At 34.2% G+C, this 23,765-nt stretch overlaps 1 protein-coding gene across 1 annotated transcript in view; it reads right to left on the bottom strand.

Annotated features, from left to right (window-relative positions):
• The window catches only part of MMRN1 (multimerin 1), a gene marked incomplete at both ends in the record, with an annotated part of 130,034 nt that extends 107,173 nt beyond the window's left edge, over positions 1-22,861 (bottom strand). Inside the window, 2 exons of the mRNA XM_080796333.1 lie at positions 2,352-2,471; positions 22,287-22,861. Coding sequence (XP_080652459.1) covers positions 2,352-2,471; positions 22,287-22,861 — 695 coding nt within the window. The remainder of the gene's footprint in view (positions 1-2,351; positions 2,472-22,286) is intronic.
• Between the last annotated feature and the right edge of the window lie 904 nt (positions 22,862-23,765).

Raw genomic sequence — 23,765 nt, 5'->3', positions numbered from 1 at the left:
TATGCTATTTGGTATTTTAAGTTTATACCTATCATTACATTTTCTAAACATAGCATAGCTTTTCCCTTGATAATACTTTTTACAAAACTAATGTTAAAACTTCTTTTAATTTTTTTAAAATAGCTTATAAGGACAATTTCCTTTATTTCAATTCTTAGTATTCCTTATATCATTAGAGTTAAAAGGATCTGTTTCCCCCTAGATCAATATCAAATAACCTAAATTGTGTAACAGTGGTCTAATTGAAATTACAATGACCACTATGATTTTTAACCTGCAGTGTTCCCTTTCTCAAATTTTAAAATTTCAATTTTTAATATTATTTCTCTCATATGGTATTTATCTCTGATAGAAAGAGACAGAGAAGAGAGGGAGAGAGGAAGAGATCTTATATGAGAAAATGTTTCTGAGAAGAAACCATGGAAGGGAAATGAAGAAATTATAGCATTTTAACATAATCAATATAAATGGTGAATGGTACTAAATGCAGGCCCTATATATGTAAATGTAAATCTATAAATACAATTTGGCCATATTATTCTTACCCTTATGACTTCAATATTTAGCTAATATTTATCAAGTGAGGCTATCAAATGGGTGTATATTACCTTGTTTAATTTTTGTATTGGTTCTATATGGAAAATATTATTATTATCATGATATGCTGATGAGGAACATGAGGAACCGAGAGATGAAATAACGTGCTCAAAGTTTCAAATCTAAAAGTGATTGGGGTGGAATTTTAATCCACGCTACGTGGGTTAGCCTCCCTTTAATTATCTAGCTTGTCCCCTACAACTATGTGGGGCCAACAATAGTCAGTTTCGTGGATAAACCCTGATCATGTGGAGGGAATGTATTGGAGCCAACTGGGCTTTAGGAGACTTGGGTTTTAGTTTCTGCTGTGACCTGAAGGGTAATTCAATACGTGTGAGGTTATTCCTCAGTTTTAAGATGAGCTACAAGTTCTTCCCATCTCTCGAAGTAGGCTAGTCATCTACCTGTGTTTATTTCAGTAAATTATATTCAGTAAGTAACTCTGTCCAGTGAAATAGCTCCAGTCCAGTAGCTAAAGCTAAATAGAAAGTAAGGCTGTTTGGAAAAGGACCCTTAAGAGTTTCCTAGGATGAACTCAAGCAGATAGTTGCATTATTATTAGAGTCAATGTCCCTGCTTTAGCAAACAGGATCCCCACTAGATGTGGCTCTGGCATAATAAAAGAGAAAGTGACAAACACTGCATAGGTACTGAAATAATGAATGAATGGGAAGACACATTCAAAGATAGAGAAAGATAAGAGATGAGAATAAAGATCCATATTTCTGGTTTGTTTAAAGAGAGAGAGAGAGAGAGAGAGGAAAAAAAAAAAACAACTCACCTTGAACTCAGAAGGGCAGTATAATGGGGTTGCTGTGGTAATATTTTCATTACTGAAGAATTAACAATGCATTCTGTGTATCATGTCGACAAGGAAATTGCCACAAAGGGAGTAAATGCTGAAAGCAGCACTGGAGCTCAGCTCGCCCAAATCCCTAAGATGTGCTTAGCTCTCTGGACCATGAACCTTAGCTATTCCTCCAGGGAGTAAGAAACACCTTGATTTTTACATATCCTTCCTGTGCACTGTTCCAGACTGCCAATGTGTCAGATTCATTGCCTCACTTATTTGTACGACAATTTGCATAACATGAGCCATCATGGCCTGAATAATAATTTTAGTTTTTATTTCAGGGTCTTCTGAAACACCTTCAGATAAGCTACTGTGACTGTATGAATTCAGAGAACTTATCAATGACTCAGCCCCACATTTGAACAATTTTTAAATGTCCTAACCAGGTTTTTTAAAAAATGAAAATTAAATAACATGAATCATTAAAGTAGACATAAAAAGAAAGGCCCCACTTAGCTGTTTTATCATGCACAATTGCAATTAAGTTCTTTCTGACTTCTTTCTGACCTAGTATGAAGCAGAAATTATCAATAAAATTTTAAAACTGCATATGAATGTCTTAAGAATTAAAGGACAGGATTATTGATCAGGTCATAGAATAAAGGTAATAGTAATAGTAAAAATGGAAATAAGCGTGAAAGTTAACATTTACTGAAGACTCACAAAATCTTCAGCTAAGCATCTTACTGCATTATCTCACATATTCTAAAAATTCCCATATGAAGCATGTATTATTGGTAACTGCGTTTTAACTTACCCCAAATCACACATCTAATTTACTGTGATGACCCTACCCTGACCCTATTATACACATATGCACTTGGGATGATTAACTTGTATATTCCAAAACATACACAAATACACTATAAGCAGTGGCTGTTTTCAAAAAAATGTCACATACCTCTGAGGACAGGATCCACTGGCCCAGCCACAGGACCCTCTCCCACTTGGAATATAAGTGACTTGGTTGTCTAGTATCACTGTGGGAGATAATCTGGTATGTACATAAGCACACCAATTCCTAAGGAAGAGATAAATTTTGTTAAAAAAATCATTGTCCAAAACAATTCTTTCCATTATAATTATTTTCATAGGCCTCTATCTATTGCCGTTGGTGTTGTGAAGTAGATATTTTTAAAAAATTGGTCTCTATCTTTAAAATATCTGGAGATGAGAGAAAACACACTTGTTACTGCATTGCTGCACACATGAAAAGTAAAGAAACACTACAAGATCAAAGTAAGTTAAGAATAAATAAGAGTTAAAACTGGAACTTGTATTGTTCAACTGTAAATTAAGTAAAAATCCAAGACTGCCTTTATGGTAAATGTCAGTATTAGTACTTAGATTGTAGACTCAGACGTAGGCCCATTACTTCTAATGAACAATGTGCAATAAGACAAAAGCAAATAAGTAAATGCTGTAAAAATCAAAAGAGAGGAAAAAATAAATATTATTAGTAGCAGATGATATAATTGTGAATAAAAAATATGAAATAGTCCAGATGCAAATGATTAAAAGAATTCAGCATGTAATTAAGATCAATACAAATTTTTTATAATTAATAAAAATGTATGGCCACAACATTAAGATCAGTTATGGTTCAGTGTACCAACAATAAATTTAAAAAAGGCAGTACTTACAATAGCAAATATAACATTATTCTTTTTAAATCTAACAAAAGTAGTATAAGATATAACATATAATTTTTAAGCTTTATTGAAAGGCCCAAAAGAAAATCCAATAAATCCTGTTAATGGATGGGAATAGCCAATGTAAATATGTCAATTCTCCTCAAATTAATCTACAGATTTAGAGCCTTTTTAAGTCAAACTTTAATTTGATACAAGTTGAATAAGCTTATTCTATTTTTTATGTAATAAACTAAAAACACAAATTTCAGGAATTTCTGGCTCTGGCCATTACAGAGTATCAGATTTACTTTCCTTTGGTAAATTCTATAAAGCTGGACAAGATATATAAAGGAATAATTTTCAGTTATTGAACAACAGACAATACAAGTGAAATGATTTTTTGAGAGAAGGGAACAACATGATGTGAATTCCATATTGAATCTAGTTTTCTGCCTTCAAACAGTTTTCAAACTACACTGCAAAGGAGTGGGTCCAAAGAGAGAGAGCACTGGGTGAAGGAAATATATATGAGTTTGGGGCTGCTGAGGTGGTTAGAATATGTAGATAAAGTTCATAAAGTGAGGGGGGTAGCAGAGATGTCATCTTAAGTGAACATAGGGTTTCCTTAAATGAAACAAGATGGGATCGGGAGGGAGACAAACCATAAGAGACTCTTAATGTCACAAAACAAACCGAGGGGGGTTGGGGGGAAGGGGGTAGGGAGAGGGTGGTTGGGTTATGGACACTGGGGAAGGTATGGGCTGTGGTGAGTGCTGTGAAGTGTGTAAGCCTGGCTATTCACAGACAGACCTGTACCCCTGGGGCTAATAATACATTATTTGTTTATAAAAAAATAAAAAATTAAAACAAAACAAAACAAAACAAAAACATAGAGTTTCTTATAAATCTTGGGTTGAATACTGTGCAGAGCTTGCAAATAGTAGTCTTTTCAAGGCCACCAGAGAACAAATATTGTGAAGCTGTGTGAACTGAACAGATTCCAGATTTTACCCCATCATGGAGAATTCTGACAAGCCAAAGAGGAGAGGCTCATTAAACATCTGAGTGTTCTCCTGAACCTAACAATATCTGTATCCAGTAAGGTAAGTCTAATTTACATACACTCCAACAAAGCCTTAACAAAAATCCCATCCTTGATATAACTAACTCCATGCCAGAACAAAAGTCAATGCTCTTTAAGGGAAGACAACAAAATCTGTTCAGAATGTAGCAGCCCAGCATAAAAAACAAACAATAATAAGAACTGGATATGTGAAGAAGGTGGAATATAGGGCCAATGTATGAGTAAACATCCAATAAAGAGAGACAAAAGGAAACAGAGATGACATAGATGTTGAATTGGCAGGCAACCAAAGACTAAAATAGTTATTATAAACCCGTTCAAGATTATTAAGGAAAAAATGAGCATAATGGATAAACTCATGGCAAATCAAAAAAAAAAAAACATCAAATAGAACAAAAACATACAAGATATGAATAAAAGTTGCCTGGATTGGGCTTAACAGAAGTGTGGATCCTGGACATTACGATCAATGAACTTGGAGGTAGGGCAAAAGAAACTATCCAATCTGAAGTACTGAGGAAAAAATAATAAAACAAATGAACAGAAACTCAAGTGGTCTAAAATATATTAGAGTTCTAGAAGAGTAGGAGAATAAGATCAAGAAAGAGCAAATAGTTGAAGAAATAAGGGCTGAAATTTTTCTAAAGAATATCAGTCTTCAGATCTAAGAAGCTCAATGAACCCAGGAAGATAAACACAAAGTAAAACTTCCCTTAAGCACGTTATAGATAAATTCAAGATAAAAAAAAAACATAAAGAGAGAAAGGAAGGCAGACATTGATTCAGAAAAGAAGGGAACTATCTCAATAAAGGGCATCTATGAAAAACCTACAGCTAACATCATACTAAACGTTTAAAGAATGAAAGCCTCCACTTGAGATCAGGAATAAAACAAGAATGTCTGCTCTTGTAACTTCTATTTAATATTTTACTATAAGTTCTAGTCAAGCAATCATATATATATATACATATATATATGATTGAAAACATATCATAGAAACATATTTCTCCTATGTATAAAATTATTAAAAATCCACAAAAATGTTACTGGAACTTAAATGCAAGTATAACAAAGTTTCAATATACAAAAAGCAATTGTATTTCTGCACACTAGCAATGAACTACTCAAAGATGAAATTAAAAAAAAACAATTCCACTTACAATAGCATCAAATATAAGCACATGCTCAGGAACATATTTAACAAAGGAAGTCAAAAATTACAAAATATCATTGAAAGAAAGACAACCTAAATCAATGGAAAGCGTCCATCGACTGGAAGACTTAACATTGTTAGAATGGCAATACTCCCTAAATTGATCTACATCTTCAACACAATCCCAGTCAAAATCCCCCCTGCCTTTTTTTGTAGAAATTTAAAGCTGTTTTTAAAATTCATGTGGAAATACAAGAAACTCAGAATAGTTAAAACAATATTGAAAAATAAATGGAAGGGGACGCCTGGTTGGCTCAGTGGGTTAAAGCGTCTGCCTTCGGCTCAGGTCATGGTCCCAGGGTCCTTGGATGGAGCCCCACATTGGGCTCTCTGCTCAGCAGGGAGCCTGCCTCCCTGCCTCTCTCTGATTGCCTCTCTGCCTACTTGTGATCTCTGTCAAATAAATAGATAAAATCTTAAAAAAAGAAAAAGAAAAAGAAAAAGAAATGGAGGGCTCAGTCCTCACATTATCTAATATCAAAGCTTATTACAAACTACAGTGAGACTGTATTTGACCAGCCTAAGAATAGTGCTATAGATCAATGGAAGATAATTTAGAGTTTAGAAAATAAACCTTACATTTATCAACTAATTTTTGACAAGGGTGCCAAGCAATTCAATGGGGAAAGATTATTCTTTTCAACAAATGTTGGTAAGTTAGATGGATAGCCGCAGACAAACAGAAAAAGTCGGACCCCTATATCTCATACCAGATATAAAAATCAACTCAAAAATTGATCAGACTTAAAAGTAAGAGCTAAAACTGTAAGACAATTAGAAGAAAGCAAAGGCATATATCCACATGAGCTGAGATTATCTTGCCAAGTAATAAGGCAAGAAAGAGAAGTGAAGTCACCCAGTGACTTCAAATATAAAAGTATGTTTACTTGCAGAAAACTTGAGTTTTATGTAGAAGATCATGATGAATCTACAAAAAAAAAAAAGCTATTGGAGATAATTAGTGAACTTAGCAAGATCTAAAGCAAATATACAGAAAAATCAATTTTTTTAATGTAGTAACTAAAATACTTAACTGTATAAAGTTCAAGAATTTTTGTTCATGTAAAGACACCAGAAGTGATTGAAAAAGAGAGGCTATGGGGCACCTGGGTATCTCAGTCGGTTGAATGTCCGACTCTTGGTTTCAGCTCTTGTCAGGATCTCAGGGTGGTGAGATTGAGCTTTGCAATGGCTCTTCACTTAGCTTGGGGTCTGCTTAAGATTGTCTCCCTCTCCCTCTGCCCTGCCCCAAACCCCCTCTCTGTCTAAAAAAGAGAGAGAGAGAGAGAAACAGAGGCTATGAATCAGAAGATTAATACTCATAATATAGAACAAATTCCCACCAATAAGTAAGACAAGGACAGGATAAAAATTAAACAATAGAAAAATTGACAAACTACTTGAACAAACATTTTATACAAGGAAATAGCAATGGCCATTAAGCATATGAAAAGAAGGTCAATTTTGTTGGTGTCAAGAAAATGCAAATTAAGATCACAATGTAATAATATGTGATACTCCACAATAAGCAAACATTGAGAATTCAACAATCTCACATAGAGAGGATATAGAGAATAGGAAGAATCTCTTAAATACTGTTGACAGAAGTATTTATTGATACAACCACTTTGAAAAACAATTTGTTAATATTATATGAAAATGAACACGCAAATATCCTCTGACGCAGTGGCTATGCTTCTTGATATATATTTTAGAGAAACAATTGCACAGGTACACCAGGAATCATACATCTTAATATTTTTAGCAGTAGGCATTATTTATAATTATCAAAAACTGAAAGTGGCTCAAATGTCCATTTAACATAGAATGCAGAAATACATGCTGAAATATTCATACAATGAACATTATTCACCTTTAAAAAATGAACTATAATATTATCTAATAGCTCAGATTTAACTTATATAACAAACCTGTGTGATACAAGTAAGTTACAGAAGAAATACATTATGATGCATTTTTCTTATGTAAAGCTAAAAAATAAAAGTGAACAATACATTGTTTAGGGATACCTGTGTATATGGTAAAACATTATATTTAATAATGCATCTATTTTGTATGGATCAAATATAGCATAATTTAAAATATTATGATTAAGAATAACATAAATCAATCCCATCTTATAGCCTTAGCTGACTTACTGTTCTGATACTTATGTCTTATCAATGAGACCATATTGTATCCACAACTTTTCTCAAACCAGTTTCTTAAAAACTTCCTTTATATCCATCCATGTGTGCTATTCTCTTCAACACATAAATAGTATAGAAATAGCTGGGAAACTTCCATGGCATCAGAGTCATTTGCCGCAAAAATGTCATGATCAGACAAAAATGGCTCTTATTAAAGTACATATTTCTAGATGACATTAGAAGCCACCCAAAATGATAAAGATATTTAAAGATATTCCCTACCTCAAGGAATTTCAAATTGTAAATATACATTAATGCTAAAAATGGAGTTATAGGACATAGAGAGAGAATTAAATGTTAACTATTAAATTAATGCAGACACAAAACATCAATTATTTGCAATTGCATAAAAATAAGTTACTAAACAAATTACATGAGAAAGTAAGTTACCTAATACAGATAGGTGAGACCTAGTTGCTATAGGTAGAAGTCTGGAAAGTGTTTCTATTGTGCTTGTAATATGTTACATAAATTATTTTTTTAATTTTTAAAGGTTGGTAGCAGAATATATATATAAACGTTGTTTTAGGGAAAGAAGGCTCAGCTTCACTCCTGATTGTAATACCAAGTTATTTTATCATAAGACCCTACACCATACTATGGATAATTCTTAATAACTGTAGGTTAATTGAATGATTAAATTATATCATGAGTTTTTAAAAATGCTTACTTTTTTCCCCCATTGTAAATATGCATCTGGTTACGTTTAATTTAGATTCTTCCTTCTCATTTATAATGAGGTTTTTTGGGGGCAAGGGGCAGGGATGATTTACAAAATATGGTATTAAAAGAAATGTTATATGACAGTATAATCTAATCACTACAAGTTCAAATCAGTATGGGATGTATGCCTCTAAATCAGTAGAATGTTTAAAATCTATTTTGCCTAAAAATACAAATAATAATTAAAATAATACAAAAATCAATCTGGGGCACCTGGGTGGTTCAGTCAGTTAAGTATCTGCCTTCTGCTCGGGTCATGAGCTCAGGGTCTTGGGATGGAACCCTGGCTCATGCTCCCTGCTCAGTGGTGAGTCTGCTTCTCCCTTTGCCTTCCCCCCTGGCTTGTGCTCTCTCTTTCTCTGTCAAATAAATAAATAAAATCTTTTTAAAAATCAACCTAAATGTTAAAGACCAAAGGGGGAACACAGTTATTCCCCAGAGTAGAGACACTGAAGTTAATAAACACCTGCTTTGGAATATTTAGGCTTCTTAGGACCAAAAGTTTTTTCTGCAAGTAAAGCGAACTCCGTTATTCATCCACCTACAGCAAATACAGTGAGAACCATATAGTTTATTGTTCAAGGATCTTTTGAATGAGAAGTTTGAACGGTTAGTTCCATAAAGAAGTAAAAAGACCTTTTGGCACAGTTTGTAAAAGCATGGTGAGACTTGCAATAATACTGTGAAACAAAGAACTGGCAAAAGCAAGAAATAGAAATACAGAAGATTTCAAATTGAGAGGACCACAAAAAAGGGAGACTTTAAAATGTGAATTAGATTTCTTATGCAAATTCTCTGATCATCCTAATTTTAGAGAATGAGCAGCTTCAACAGAAGCAGTTAAATAGTCTGTCACCTGAATTGGCTGCATGAGTGTTGAGGGAGGTGTACAAGGCAGGACAGAAAAAAAAAGTATCACCATCCCTACATACTCTGGGCTTTGGAAAAAGAGATGACAGCCAGATAGATAGGTGGATTGACTGATCGATAGATGATAGATATAGATATCTGTTGTGAGACTGAATCACAGTGTCACCTGCAGAGATCTTTTAAATTCCTAAATACTAAGACAATCTCATGACTGAAAGAGTTTAGTAGGCAAAAAGCAGACCAGCAGATTGCTCATGGCCCAGCAATCTTTGATCCAGTGCAAATTGGAAGAACTACCCACAGCCAAAGAGCCCCTGGTGTGACTCGTAATTAGGTTTATGCTACTGATGAAATAAGCTTATTAAGGGATGTTAAAAATGTAAATAGAAATTTTAAAACCAAATTATTGGAAAATATAAGTTTAAAAATAGAAAATTAAGCATGGTAAGATGGTGACCGGCAGTATAAAGGCAAATGTAATGATCCCAGACAAGCATTTTGCTGAAATCTAAAAATCCTTTGTACCTTTCCAGACTGATTATGGTGGATGGAGAGCAGTTACTTTGAAGTGTTCAGCTTTCCATGGGGTCGTAACCCTCCAAACAGCAGACTGCATTTGGGATTCTCTTTAAGGGTAATAACACTGTTTCTTTTGTACTGCAGCATGTACGGAAAAAAGCTTGTATTGATTCTTTGGATTTTCCAAGTTAATATGTAAAAGGTTTGTTCTAGGGAAAACCAGGCAGCTTTGGTTACTTATGAAGATCAGCCAGCTTGCAGACCATGCAAAATAGAAGGAAGAAAATGGATTCTAGCTAGACTTAAATAACTTGAAGTCTTGTGGATAATTAACTAAGAGAAGCATCATAAACAATCTACTCTATACTGTAATTTTGACTGAAATGTTTTAGAAACCCAGTCTTCCAGGGATCTAGTAAAAAGACTAAATAAAAAAAAATGTTCCATTAATTAGTGACTTGCCATTTGAAGCATAACCTGACCAGTCCGTGACCCATTCATATACATTCTTATTCTGAACCAAGAGTAGACTGAGCAACAAAGGAGTCATTTAAATAATGACCAGAGCAAATATTTTCTTTAAGAAATAAAAGACAACAATCAACCAATTAACAGCATCCATTTATATTAGTCTTTAAAACTCATATTGATAAATTGCTTGCCAACTTATCATGAAAGGCGGAATGTTCAAACTTGAATTGACATAGTGGCTTGAATTGACATAACAACATGAAAATAATAGGAACTGTGGATATTCATTAGACATCAAGTTAAGCAAAGCTTCCACCATAAATTAGCCAATGGTATATAATTTTTCCCTAGGAAGTTGGAGAAGATTTTATGTTTGGGAGACTTTATGAAGTGAAGGGACTTTATGATCTTGTTTCCTGCCATCTCCTATTTAGAGGAATTTAGGGATTCAAAGAGGAACAAGAGGAAAATGAAACACAGTCATGGCTACCTCTGAAAAAGCATTCTCAGAGAAAGGGGATTATTTTGCAACTCTCCTATCAGCCTCCACACCTCACCTAACAAACACCTATGCCTCCTTGACTTGAGAATCATTCTTTACCTTGTACCTAAAGGTGACCACAAACAAATGATAAAAATATATACATGTATTAATGAACTCGCAAATGCCTCAAGGAAAGGACTGTTTCCCATGGGATTTAATTTGTAGATAAGAATATTTGTTGATCCTTCACAAAAGAATAGTTCGTTCATGTTGCCACTCATTTATCTTATGAGAAACACTTTTGTTCTAATTACAAGGCAGTGATTGCATGGAAATATATTCCAACAAAACCACCTGAGCTAAGTTTGGCCATCACTAACAGCGAAATTATGAAATTATGGTATAGTATATCATCATACACTAAACCCCTGAAACACATAGCAATTAAATCCCCACCAAATTCAATGATGATTAGTAATATAAACATATTCTAAATATATCAAATGTAGTCATGTGTTTTTAATGACAAGTGTTTACTACTTTTGTAAATCCAACCTGCTCATTTCTCAACTCGGTAACGTATGTGGTCAATTTCTTCTCTCTCTTTCTTCCCCTCTCTCTCCTACAAATTAGTAAAAAGTAATTCATTTTAAAAGCAAAATAAATATCAAAGGCAAGAATATATCCTAACAAGCCTAATTTTGTTGATGTCAGTAATGAGGGAGGAAAACAATCAAATAAAGCCTTACGTGGTTCAGTAGTTCCCTTATTAAGTTCCCGAGGATAAATATGTGCTCTAAGTTTGTAAACAAACAAACAAAACAAAACACCAGTTTTCAGATAACACCACCAACCAGAGTCAATGTTCTTCCTAGCACACTATCCTAATTTAACAACATCATTAAAATTTCATGGACAACAATAGCCAAAAGGTGGAAACAATCAAAGTGCCTATGGACAGATGAATGGATAAACAAAATGTGACATATATTGGGGCATGTGGGTAGCTCAGTTGTAAATGAGTGGCTGCCTTGGGTTCAGATCATGAACCCAGGGTCCTGATATCAAGCCCCACATTGGCCTCCCTGCTCAGCAGGGGGGGCCTGCTTCTCCCTCTTCCTCTGCTTCTCCCTCTGCCTGCCATTCCCCTTGCTTGTGCTCTCTCTCTCTATCTCTCTCTCTCACTTTATAATAAATTTATTATACATTTATTATATTTATCTATATATGTTATAAATTTATAATAAATGTATTTATTATGGATAAATTTATCTATAATAAATATCTCTCTCACTCTATAATAAATAAATTAAATAAATGACTAAATGAATAAATAAAATCTTTTTTAAAAATGTGATATATAGGTATCTATCATCTGTCTATCTATAATGGAATATTATTCCGACTTAAAAAGGAAAGGAATTCTGCCACATGCTACAATACGAATGGTGAAAAGGGAGAAAGACAGAAAGGGAAGAATAGGGAAAGGAGGGGTTTCTCTCAGTTTCACGACCATCACCAACACAGTTTCGCCCCCCTCTGTAAGTCAGACTTAGAAGGTCATTTCTGATGATGAAGGGCTGCTTCCTGAACAAGGTTTTCATTCTCCTTTTACCCCATACATGTGGGCAAATGAAGAAGAGATTGCATTTCTGTGTCTGGAGTTTTTGTTTCTGTTTTTTCCCTGACTGAAGCAGAAGGGGAGGAGCAGAGACTGGGATACTTACATAAGCGAAACAAAATAATAAGGAAAAGTTTCCTTGACTAGAGGGGCAGGTAACATAGTTGTTGACGTATACTTGAGCCAGACTGACTACTTTGAGATTTTGACTCCACTGTTACCAGCCATTAGCTTGTTCATTACACGTGGCTTCCCCTTCTATATAATAAGTATAATAATATAACCTATCTCACAGGGTTGTTGTGAAACCAAATGAATTAATATAAATCACTGCTGCTGCTGATTACATGATTCAGAGAGTTAGTAGGATTTTTTTTACCAAGAGACTAGGTAACTGTGTATCTACTAATATATTTATATATCTCCCGATTTTTGTCATATATGCAAATAGAGACACAGGACTCCTTTTTCACTTCTCTAATGACCTGATAAATTTATCTTAACCGTAATTGCTTATACAGATGTACATTATGTGTGTGTGTGTGTGTGTGTGTGTGTGTGGTATATATATATATATTTTTTTTTTCTCCCTTCCCCTCTGCCTCCCCTACTGCTCCTCCCTCACTGCTCGCACTCTCTCAAATAAATAAATAAAATCTTTAAAATAATAATAATAATAATAATTTCCAGAAAACCATTACAGAACATTATCATCATCCTTTATGTTCAGATCACACGATGAGCTTAGCTCCTAGAATATATATATATATATATTCAAAATGTTTCTATAGTCTTTTTTAAAAAAGATTTATTTATTTATTTATTTATTTAAGGGAGAGAGAAAAGGACGGTATAAGCAGGAAGAGGGGCTAAGGGAGAGAATTTTCAAGCAGACTCCCCGCTGAGTGTGGAGCCCCACATAGGGTTTGATCTTACCACCCTGAGATCCTGAACTGAGCAGAAACCAAGAGTTGGACACTAACAACTGTGGCACCCAGACACCCCAAAATGTTTCTATAGTCTTAAAAAATTATGAACATAAATACTTCCCAAATGTTATGAAATCTTTATTTTATACAAGTCCTTATTTTTTAATCAAACTATAATAAGAACACCTTTATCAAATTATTAATTTGAGAGACTAGAATTTACATGAGTTCACCAGTCATGAATGAGAAAGTACTCCAAAGGAAATAGACATATACACAATATGAAAGAAGAAATAATAGAAATTGAAAGTAAGTACTTAGATTTAGTCACAATTCTTAATGTAAATCACACATGAATAAAACATTAGACTTTTTATATGTAGTTTGGCTAATAGTCCAAAAGTAAGTTTGTCCGGATATTAATCTCCTTAAGAAAACAACTTATTTTCAAACAAAATTTTATTTATAATTCACTAATATTTTAGTTTAAGTACCTTTATGTAGTCCATGTTTTTCAAAATTCTACATAATATTTAACTTGGATAGAAGTATTAGTTTTATAAAAGAACCATGTAAAAATGTATTTAGAACTGGGACACCTGCATGGCTCAGTCAGTTAATCATCTGCCTTTGGCTCAGGTCCTGATGGGATAGAGCCCCACATAGGGCTCCCTGCTCAGGGGGGGAGCCTGTTTTTCCCTCTGCCTGCCTCTCCTCCTGCTTGTACACTCTTTCTCTCTCCCTGGCAAATAAACTTAAAAAATAAATACGGAAATTTAAAAACAAAAAAATTTAAAAACAAAAAGAATTTTAAAAACAAATTTTGAAAGGCAATCACACAATGCTCAGATCAAGGGGAATTTCTAATATTCTGATACTTTGACTTTCCGGTTAATTTAGGTTTTAAGAATAAACTTTTTTTTACATAGCAACTTTTGCAATTAAAGTCTTTTGTCAGACATCATTAATTTGTCTTCCATCGTGGGCAGTGTATGGTAAATGTAATTGAGTTTTTGATGATAGAGGATTATACAGTGTTCAGAGTCACAAATTATTGTGTATATATATTTTTAATGCAAAATTTTGGGAGAATGAGCTGAATGTGTCCCCATTCCATAGAGTTTGAACAATTTAGTCCAACCTATTTTTTAAATTTTAAAGCTAATGATAGTATATTTTTAAGAGACACATTGATTTAGAAATGTAGAACATATTATATATACAATATATATTTATATATTTATAAGTAATAATTCTTAAAGTTATTTAAATATAACAGTTTTTCATAAATTGGTTTTGTTTTACTTAATTTTTTTTTTTTTTTTATTTTTTGTTTCTTTTCCTCACAATCTGACTTCAGCCTATTCGGGAACATTGTAAACTGCTTCTATTCCAGTAGGTGTCAGGCTCTCCCAGTGTGCAGACCAGAAAGCCTCAGAAAAGGCATGCTAACAGATGCTCTGATGCTTAATTCTATCCTTACTCCAGTTATTCCTGTAAACTGACTCTTGTAGCATTTTGTCTTAAATAATAAATGTTTAAAATAAAATTTTCATATTGAGAAAGCCAAAAGGAAATACAAAAATTTCTCATTTAATCACCTAGGATTATATAAACACTCATTAAATTCTAGCATGTGTAATACAGTATGTATTTATATATCCAGTAGTAATTTAGGGAGGAGAAATATCAAAGGAATGAAATAAAAGGAAATGATTAATGAGACAAAATTAAGACACAGAATATTGTCCACTGAGTGTTGGTTTTCACTGGCAGTAATCTGGTAGATGCATTTATTTCCCAAGGAAATTTAAGAACATACTCTTTAACATAATGGTGTGTTTCTCTTAAGAATTTTACAGCTTGTGAGAGTAATTCCCTTCGGATGCTATTAGGTTTGATAATAACTTTGCAAAATACATATGACATAGATTGAATGTGTCCTCCCAAAATTTATATGTTGAAATCCAAATACCCAATATAATAATATTGGGACTGGGGCCATTGGGAGACAGCAGTGCCCACTTGATGGGATTAGTGCTCTTATTATTTTTTTTTTAAGATTTTATTTATTTATTTGTTATAGGGATAGAAAGAAAGAAGGAACAAGCAGAGGAAGTGGCAGGCAGAGGGAGAAGCAGGCTCCCCATTGAGCAGGCAGCCTGATGTGGAACTCAATCCCAGGACCCTGGGATCATGACCTGAGCTAAAGGCAGACTTAACTGACTGAGCCACCCAGGCATCCCTGGGATTAGTGCTCTTATTAAAGAGGCCCTAGAGAGATTCTCTCATACTTTCTTTCATGTTTGAAATCTGGAAACCCAGAAAAGGGTTCTCCCCTGCTCATGCTAATCTTAGACATCCAGTTTTCAAAACCGTGAGAAGTAAATTTCTGTTGTTTATAATTCAGTCTGTGTTATTTTGGTATAGCAGTCTCAAGGAACTGAGACAATATATAAATTTAATTAATCAGATTTTTCACACCCAAAACCTACTCATAATTCACAGAAATAAGTAGAAAAATGCATATTACAATAGTAGAATTAATGTAATGGTTAGTTTTTGTAATTTTAAATATTTTTTTAATGTAGTGTTCAAAATTTTTACTTAAAGTGATCTAGTGAAAGATTTAGAGAACTTGCCATTTTAAACATTATTTTAGAAGTCATAATTCATTTAAAGTAAGCTACCTATTTGTACACAAAACAAGTTATGTAGCTTATAGAAAAAGAGTAAATAAATGAAGTTTTAAAAGAAAAATCATTAAATTTAGCAAATAAGATGGTCGTCTTGATTGGTATTCAACTTTTATTTTGTTTCTGGCATGTTTCATTAATATTTTACCATATTTATGATAATTACATATTCAAAATAAAATAAAAAACAAAACAGTAGAAAACTCTCTCACTAGCCCTGGTTTCTGTTCTATTCTCACTTCCCTTTCATTGAAACCAACCAACCAACCAACCACAAAAGTAAACAAACAAATAAAAACAAACAAAAAGCTCTCCTTAGCCAAGTGTCAATATTTTCATATTTTCCAGTTTTATATCTATAGTCTTGATCTCTTCTCTGAACTCTAAATTCATCCAATAAAACAAAACTAAAAGCAACCTATAGAATGGGTGAAGATATTTGCAAACAACGTATCTAATAAAGGGCTAATGTCCAAAATCTATAAAGAATTTACCAAATTTGGGCACCTGGGTGGCTCAGTTGGCTAAGCAACTGCCTTTGGGTCAGGTCATGATCCTGGAGTCCCAGGATTGAGTTCCACGAGTCTGCTTCTCCCGTTGACCTCTCTCCTCTTATGCTCTCTCTCTCCCTCTCAAATAAATAAATAAAATCTTAAAAAAAAAAGAATTTACCAAATTCAACACCCAAAAGATAAATAACCCAGTTAAGAAAGGAACAGAAGACATGAACAGACATTTTTCCAAAGAAGACATAAAAATGGCTAACAGACATATGAAAAGATGCTCAACATCACTCATCATCAAGGAAATACAAATCAAATCACAAAGAGATACCACCTCACACCTGTCAGAATGGTTAAAATGAACAACATAGGAAATGGCAGATATTGGTCAGGATGTGGAGAAATGGGAAACCTCTTACATTGTTGGTGGGAATGCAAACTGGTGTAGTCACTGTGGAAAACAATATGGAGATTTCTTGAAAAGTTAAAAATAGAACTTCCTTCTGACCCAGCAATTGCACTACTAGGCATTTACCCAAAGGAAACAAAAATATTGATTTGAAGGGATACATGAACCTCAATATGTGTAGCAGCATTATCAACAATAGCCAAACTATGGAAGGAACCCAGTGTCTACCACGTGATGAATGGATAAAGAAGTGGTATACATATACAATGAAATATTACTCAGCCATCAAAAGAATGAAATCTTGTCATTTACAACAACATGGATGGAAGCAAAATGTATTATGCTGAGTGAAATAAGTGAGTTAGAGAAAGACAAACACTGTATGATTTCACTCATATATACAATGTAAGAAACAAAACAGATGAACATAGGGGAAGGAAAAAAGAGAGAGAGAGAGGGAAGCAAACCATAAGAGACTCTTAACTATAAAGAAACCTGAGGGTTGCCAGAAGGGAGGTGGGGAGTAGATTGGCTATATCCATGGTGGGTATTAAGGAGGCCACTAGTGATGAACACTGGGTGTTATATGTAAGTGATGAATCACTAAATCCTACTCTTAAAACAAACAAACAAACAAAAAAAGAAAGGCAAGGTTCTCATTTTCATGGGATGTATGTTTTATCACACAAAGACTGAAAAGACACAGCTGTCTCCATAAATAAACTTAATAATTTTACATCAGTGCCATGAAGAAAAAATAAGGGTGATACAATAAGAATACAATAAGAATAGCAAATTTACACCAGTTAATCAGAGTTTTCATTAACGAGGGACATTAAAGATGAAGACACACGAGGAAAAGAATTCTCTCTCTTTCTGTACACTGAAAGAAAAGCATTCTAGCAAGAGCAAACAGGAAGTTTCCTTGAGATGCATATAAATTGGACAAGTTCAGTACCAAGAGAGGTCAGTGTGGCCAGAGGAAAAGAAGTTGAATCAACTTGGGAGTGTGATGAATATGAGATCATAGAGAAAGTCAGGAGTCATATCAAGCAAGACCCTATGGGCCAGGGTGAGGATTTAGGATTTTATTCTAAATGAAAAGAAAAGCTACTGAGAGATTTTTAGCATGTGAGCAAAATGCTAAATTCCACAAATTTTAAAACATCTCTGAAATCAAGAATATATTTTAAAATCAATGACATTTTTCAGTCACTCTTGTCAAACAGTAGTTATTCCCACTGCCTTAGAGACACCTTAACCAGTTTCATTTATATTTTCATTTTAAGTCGCAAAAGAGTGACATGTGTATATATGTATATATGTATATGTATTTTATATATATACATATATATAAAATAATCTCTAAGAGATAAGTAAGTCTAAAAATTCTAAGAAATAATGTCATACTTTTCTTTCTTATAGTATATGAAATAATGTGTCACAAAAGATGAAGTCTTATATCAAATGAAATTCATTAATTTGATTTAAAAGTTTTAACACCTTACATTTACACAATGATATATGTCAAATTTATTTTTTTAAAAAAAAGTTGAAAGGATCTCTCGCTTGTATGGAACATAAATTACAAGGGGCAAGAGTGGTGACATGTGGACAAGCTAGGAGTCTGGTGGTAGATAATGGTGCCTAGGAAAGGATGGTGTAGTGAGGGTAGAGAGGGATTTGAGATACACTGGAAGGAGTACCAAGAAGTCTTGATATATTAGATAAAAGTTAGGAGGGAAAGAAAAATGTCATGGATATATCAAGGGTTTCTTGTTGGGGAGCTAGACATTAACTGAGATGATGAAGATTCACGTAGGTGTGTACAGGGTTGGGATTGTGGGAAAAGTTAATTAGGCAATTGATATCTATCTATACCTCATTTAACTTAGTATCTTCTCAGGGAAGGTCTACCCACCTTCAAGGTAGGTCATTCACGCTGTCACATAGTCTCATAAGCGTCATTCAAAATGTTTACCACCATTTGGTTTCAATATCAGCCTTCGTGATTCACTATTTTTCCTCCTCATGTCCTTCCCATTGAAATATAGACTCCAAGAGGACAGAAGAGGTGGTCGTTTTGTTCACTCTTTTACCCTCAAAATGAACACAATGCTGGGGACAGATTAGGTCCTCCACAAATAATTTTCCAATGCATAAATAGGTTAATTCTAATGTCTTTTTTTTTTATCCTGCCTATTTCAGAGTCCTTTCACTGATCAACAACCGCTCTACCAGATAGTAAACCACAGCTCTAGGGTAGCCAAGAGTTTCTGCAGCACTAAGACCAAGAGAGTACAAGATGAGACAAGAATATGCCAGCAAAATTCTATAGACAGAGGATTCCTTTTACCTAGAATCACTATAAAATTCCAAGAGCAGTAATGAAAAATGAAACAAAACAAAACAAGCCCAACAAGGAAAACCTAAAATGAATCATCTAGATTTTATCATAGAGAAACAAGAATATTTCTTTGGGAAAGATTCTTCTTTATATTCAAATATTAATCTATAAATTTTACATTCAGCTTGTTAAATATTTATTGTGTACCTATTATAACCCAGAGACCTTGTTAGCATTCAAATATGTCTCTATAAGAAAGGAGATCACAAAGTTCACTATAATTATAATACACTATTGTAAGTGCAGTGATAAAAGAATTCAAGGAAAGTTCTATGAAAGTTAGAAGGGGCACCTCACAGCCTGAGAAGGCTTTCTGGAGCTATTAGTATTGGGTGTAAAGGAAGAGGATGATGGGAAAAGGACATGTTAGCCAGAGGGATGAGCAGGGAACAAAGACAGGTTTAATAGCTTATTGTGGACCAGAGACCTACAAATTTTACTGGCCAGAACGTCAAAGACAAGGCTGGGGAGGTAGGCAGAAGACAGATCAAAGATGGCATTGTATGGTTAACTGCGTAAGGATCTGAGCTTTGTTCTGGAAGCAAAGAATAGCCTCTGAGGGCTCATAAGCAGGGGCATAAACTAGTCACTCTCATTTACCCACTTGGGAGAACAGATCGCATTCGCTGAAGGAGTATAACATAGGGGTTGAAAGCTACATCACTGTAGCCTGCCAGCCGGGTTTGAATCTCTGCCCTGAGATTTACTTTTAAGTGACCTTAGTTAAATTATTTAATCTCTCTGAAAGAAATAATAACAGAATCTTCTTCATGAAGTTATGGTAGTGATCAAATGATTGAAGAAAAATGTATGTGTATTTTCTTTGGAAAATCCATGGGATGACGATGTTTGGCAGGTTACACCTTTAACATCTTGTTTCCTCCTAACACATATTGAGTTTTTAGAAATCTGACAGATATGTTATTGCTCAGTTTTTATAAGACATATCCCTGCAGGCAGAATCATTCTTATTTTAAAAATTCTATGTGTCCTTGGAAACTAGAACAGTGTTAGGCACATAATAAAACAACTAGCATTTATTTAAAAGCGAGTATTTCTCAAATGATCAATTACTAGTTCTAATTATGAAATAATACTATATAAAGTGTGACATTTTAATGTGAATTTTCCTGCTTCTTTTCATTATATTACATATTCTATTGAAAAATCTCTTGATGATAGCATCTTTAAAAAGTTCTAATCATTTTCAATGAGTACTTAGAGTTCTATATAATTGGTTTAAAAAATAGAATCATATAGTCTAATAAAATATGACTAATAGAAATGATCATGTAAGTGACATGGCATTTGCTATCATCATTTAATAGACCACATTCTGTTGTCCCTCAACGTGAAAAAGTTTAATTTATACGTTAAAATGTCTGTCATAGGCATAGTTTACGCAACCTAAGTTGAACATTTTGTAATCTGTAACATTAGTTTCATAATACATTGCTATTGTTCTAAATTCCACTAAGTAAATACTTAGTTAGAATCAGATTTACTTACATATTTTTAAAAATTCCATAACCTTTGAAATATAGTGAAATAATGGAATTTAAATAATAAAGAATACGTAGATATGAATCTATTGGCTTATATTCTTCCCAGTGTCTCCTCATCTTATCAATATCAATAACAGTATCAATACCAATATCTGATATTGTTATCAGTATCAATAACACTGATACTCTTATCAGTATCAATAACTGCTTTGACATGATGCCTCTCACAGAGCAGGTGTAAGCTACTATCATTACCTTAAACTATGTTATATAGTTAGTAAGATGTTTAATTCAACTAAGATCCCAAGGCATTGTTTGATGTCTTGAAATTATTTTGTTGTAAGTAAAAGGTATTTGAAAGTTTAGTTTCATAAGACTAAACTACTAGTGTTCCAAACAGATTGCTCTGAACATTAAACAAATAAAAACATTGGCCTGCATTTTTCACAGCTATTTTGTTTGTTTGTTTATTTTAGTATTTTGGGAGCCCTTTGGAAAGTCTTCCTTAACAGTACTTCTAAAAGTTTTTTTTATTTTTTTACTTCAACAATTCACATAGACTTTGCTTGAATTTTAAATCAAAATCCACTTGAAAAATGGGCTTTTCTACTCATCACATTCATGATAATGGCATAACTCAATATAAGAGTACTAGTAAAATATGTTTCTTAGCACCTGTTCTGTGAGAAGCATGCATCTAAGTATGTTTGATTAATATGAACCTTGCAGGATCACTCTGTGAACTTGATATTTTTATCCGTACCCCCATACCATATCTGTATTTTTACATAGGAAGAAAAGCAGTATCAGGGAGCCCCATTAACTTGCTCAAAGGCACCAACCAAGACATTACTGGCAGTATCTTTTTTTTTTTTTTTAAGATTTTATTCATTTTTTTGTTAGAATGAGAGAGAGAACAAGCACAGGCAGAGAGGCAGGCAGAGAGAGAAGGGAGGAAGCAGGCTCCCCGCTGAGCAGAGAGCCCGATGCGGGGCTCAATCCCAGGACGCTGGGATCATGACCTGAGCCGAAGGCAGCGGCTTTAACCCACTGAGCCACCCAGGCGCCCCCCAAGACATTACTGGATCTGGGATTCCACCCCAGCTCTGCTTGGTTTGATCCTGAGAGTTATACCTTCAACAGCACCAGGCTCTGTCAATTTTTAAATCTGTTCATGTCTCGCTGTATTGTCATTTCTTTTTCATGTTGTGAGTGTCCTTCTGAGGCGCACAAACATACCATTGAGTTGAATATGCAACTAACAATCACTGTAGTATTACAGTGTTTGTTAGTGAGCATCTCAAGTAAAAGCCCCATTATAAATGATTATGATCAGTTCAATTAAAACAAAATTGCTGCATTTTTTTGGTTCATCTTTTCTACATTAGATAAAGTAATGCTTAATTACCTTATCTAACTGAAATGTGATCCAATTTCATCCTGAACATGAAAACATTTTCTGAGAGTGAGAAACTGTTAGCTTGCAATCTCACAGACTTTATAGTTAAGGAGAGGAAAAAAAAAAAAAAAGAAAGAAAAGAAAAGAATCTTTCTTACTTTCCTCTAGTTGTTTCAAAACTTGATTTTTGGTAGTTGGTTTTCTGGCTTCCACTGCTGTCACCTCTGCTGATGTATGTTTCCCGTGGGGACCGATTTCCCAGGTCGCCTGCAACTGCGTTGGGAGAGATGGCTTGTTGATTTGACTTTCTGGCAAAGCTCTGAAGAAATTTCATTGTAGAGTTGGAAAGGACCACTGACTCTGCTCTTGGACTGAACTTGAGGCTAGGTTTGGTTGGGAGGGCAAGAGGCTGTAACTTCAGCACCCCTTCTGTCTTCTCTGGGGGTGTGAGAGTTTGGTTTCCCACACCCTCAGGAGGTGTGCCTGTTTCTGAGGGAGGCAGTGTTGATTTTAGAAGACTCTCTTCAAAGGTTCTTGCCTCAGGAATTGTGGCTATCTCAGCTGACATGATCTGAGGGGTTGGCAGCATTTTATTTAGAGAAACCGTAGCAGAGGCCATGTTCTCCTGGGAGCTTGCATCTTCAGGGGTAGTCCAAGTATGCGTGGTGTTGATAAGCCCAAAGCCCCCATTCCATAAACTAGAAAGCAGAATAAATAGCTTTGCTCTCTTCATCTCAGTAGTTTGTAGCAAGAAAGCTGATGTGAAATTGAGAGATACAGTCCTTCTAGTCTTTTCACCAGCTGCTTCCACACTGACTCCGCAAAGACAGAGCTTTGCCAATTTGAGATGTGCAGAGGAAATAGGTTTCTGTGTTTTGTAGTGGACTCAGGAAGTTTGATTTCCTGTTTCTGTAGGTTTTGTGTGATCTGTGACCTCGGGTGGGATGGATCTATGGAGGTGGCGAAGGGTGTCTGACAAAGCTAAGGGTAAATGGGAAAACACAGGCAGTTATTATCAGGGAAATCCATGAGAAAAACATGAAGTAACTTTTCGTTCCTATGTCCACTCATGTTTCATTGGTTGCTGATTTGAAGAGAAATTTCACATTAATGATAGAGAGTATGGAATTTTGTTTGGATGAGCTGGATCAAGGAGTTTAACACTTTGTTGTACTACACGGGGAAACTGAGAAAAAGAAATTATGACGTTTCTTTTCTACTGTGCCCCATCCAGAAAATCACATTTTGTTCAAATGCTTATATGCATGCACAACTCACAAAAACTCATTGACAGCATCCCTAACCTTTTACACATCACAGGCTGAATTATGAAAAAAAAAATATATATATATACCCCTATTTTTATAAATATACTTCTGCCAAAGCATTACTTGAAGTTAATCTCAGTGATGATAAGTAATACCAAAAAAGAGAAGCATAAATTGTTGAATTATACAGGTATATATGGAATTTACTTTCAATTTTGCTGTTAGAACTTTTCAGAACCAGTTTATGGAATGAACAGTAAGAATTTTGGATAATAACAGATGAAGAAAAATGAAGTCATGTGAAAATAGATTAAAATGGAATCATATATAATGCTTTTGTACCTCTACTGTGGTGCAAAAGGATATTAG

This window comes from Martes martes (assembly GCF_963455335.1).
Source record: "Martes martes genome assembly, chromosome: 2".
NCBI classification, from domain to species: domain Eukaryota; kingdom Metazoa; phylum Chordata; class Mammalia; order Carnivora; family Mustelidae; genus Martes; species Martes martes.
Note: the sequence above shows the minus strand (reverse complement) of the source record. Positions and strands in the feature narration are given on the sequence as shown.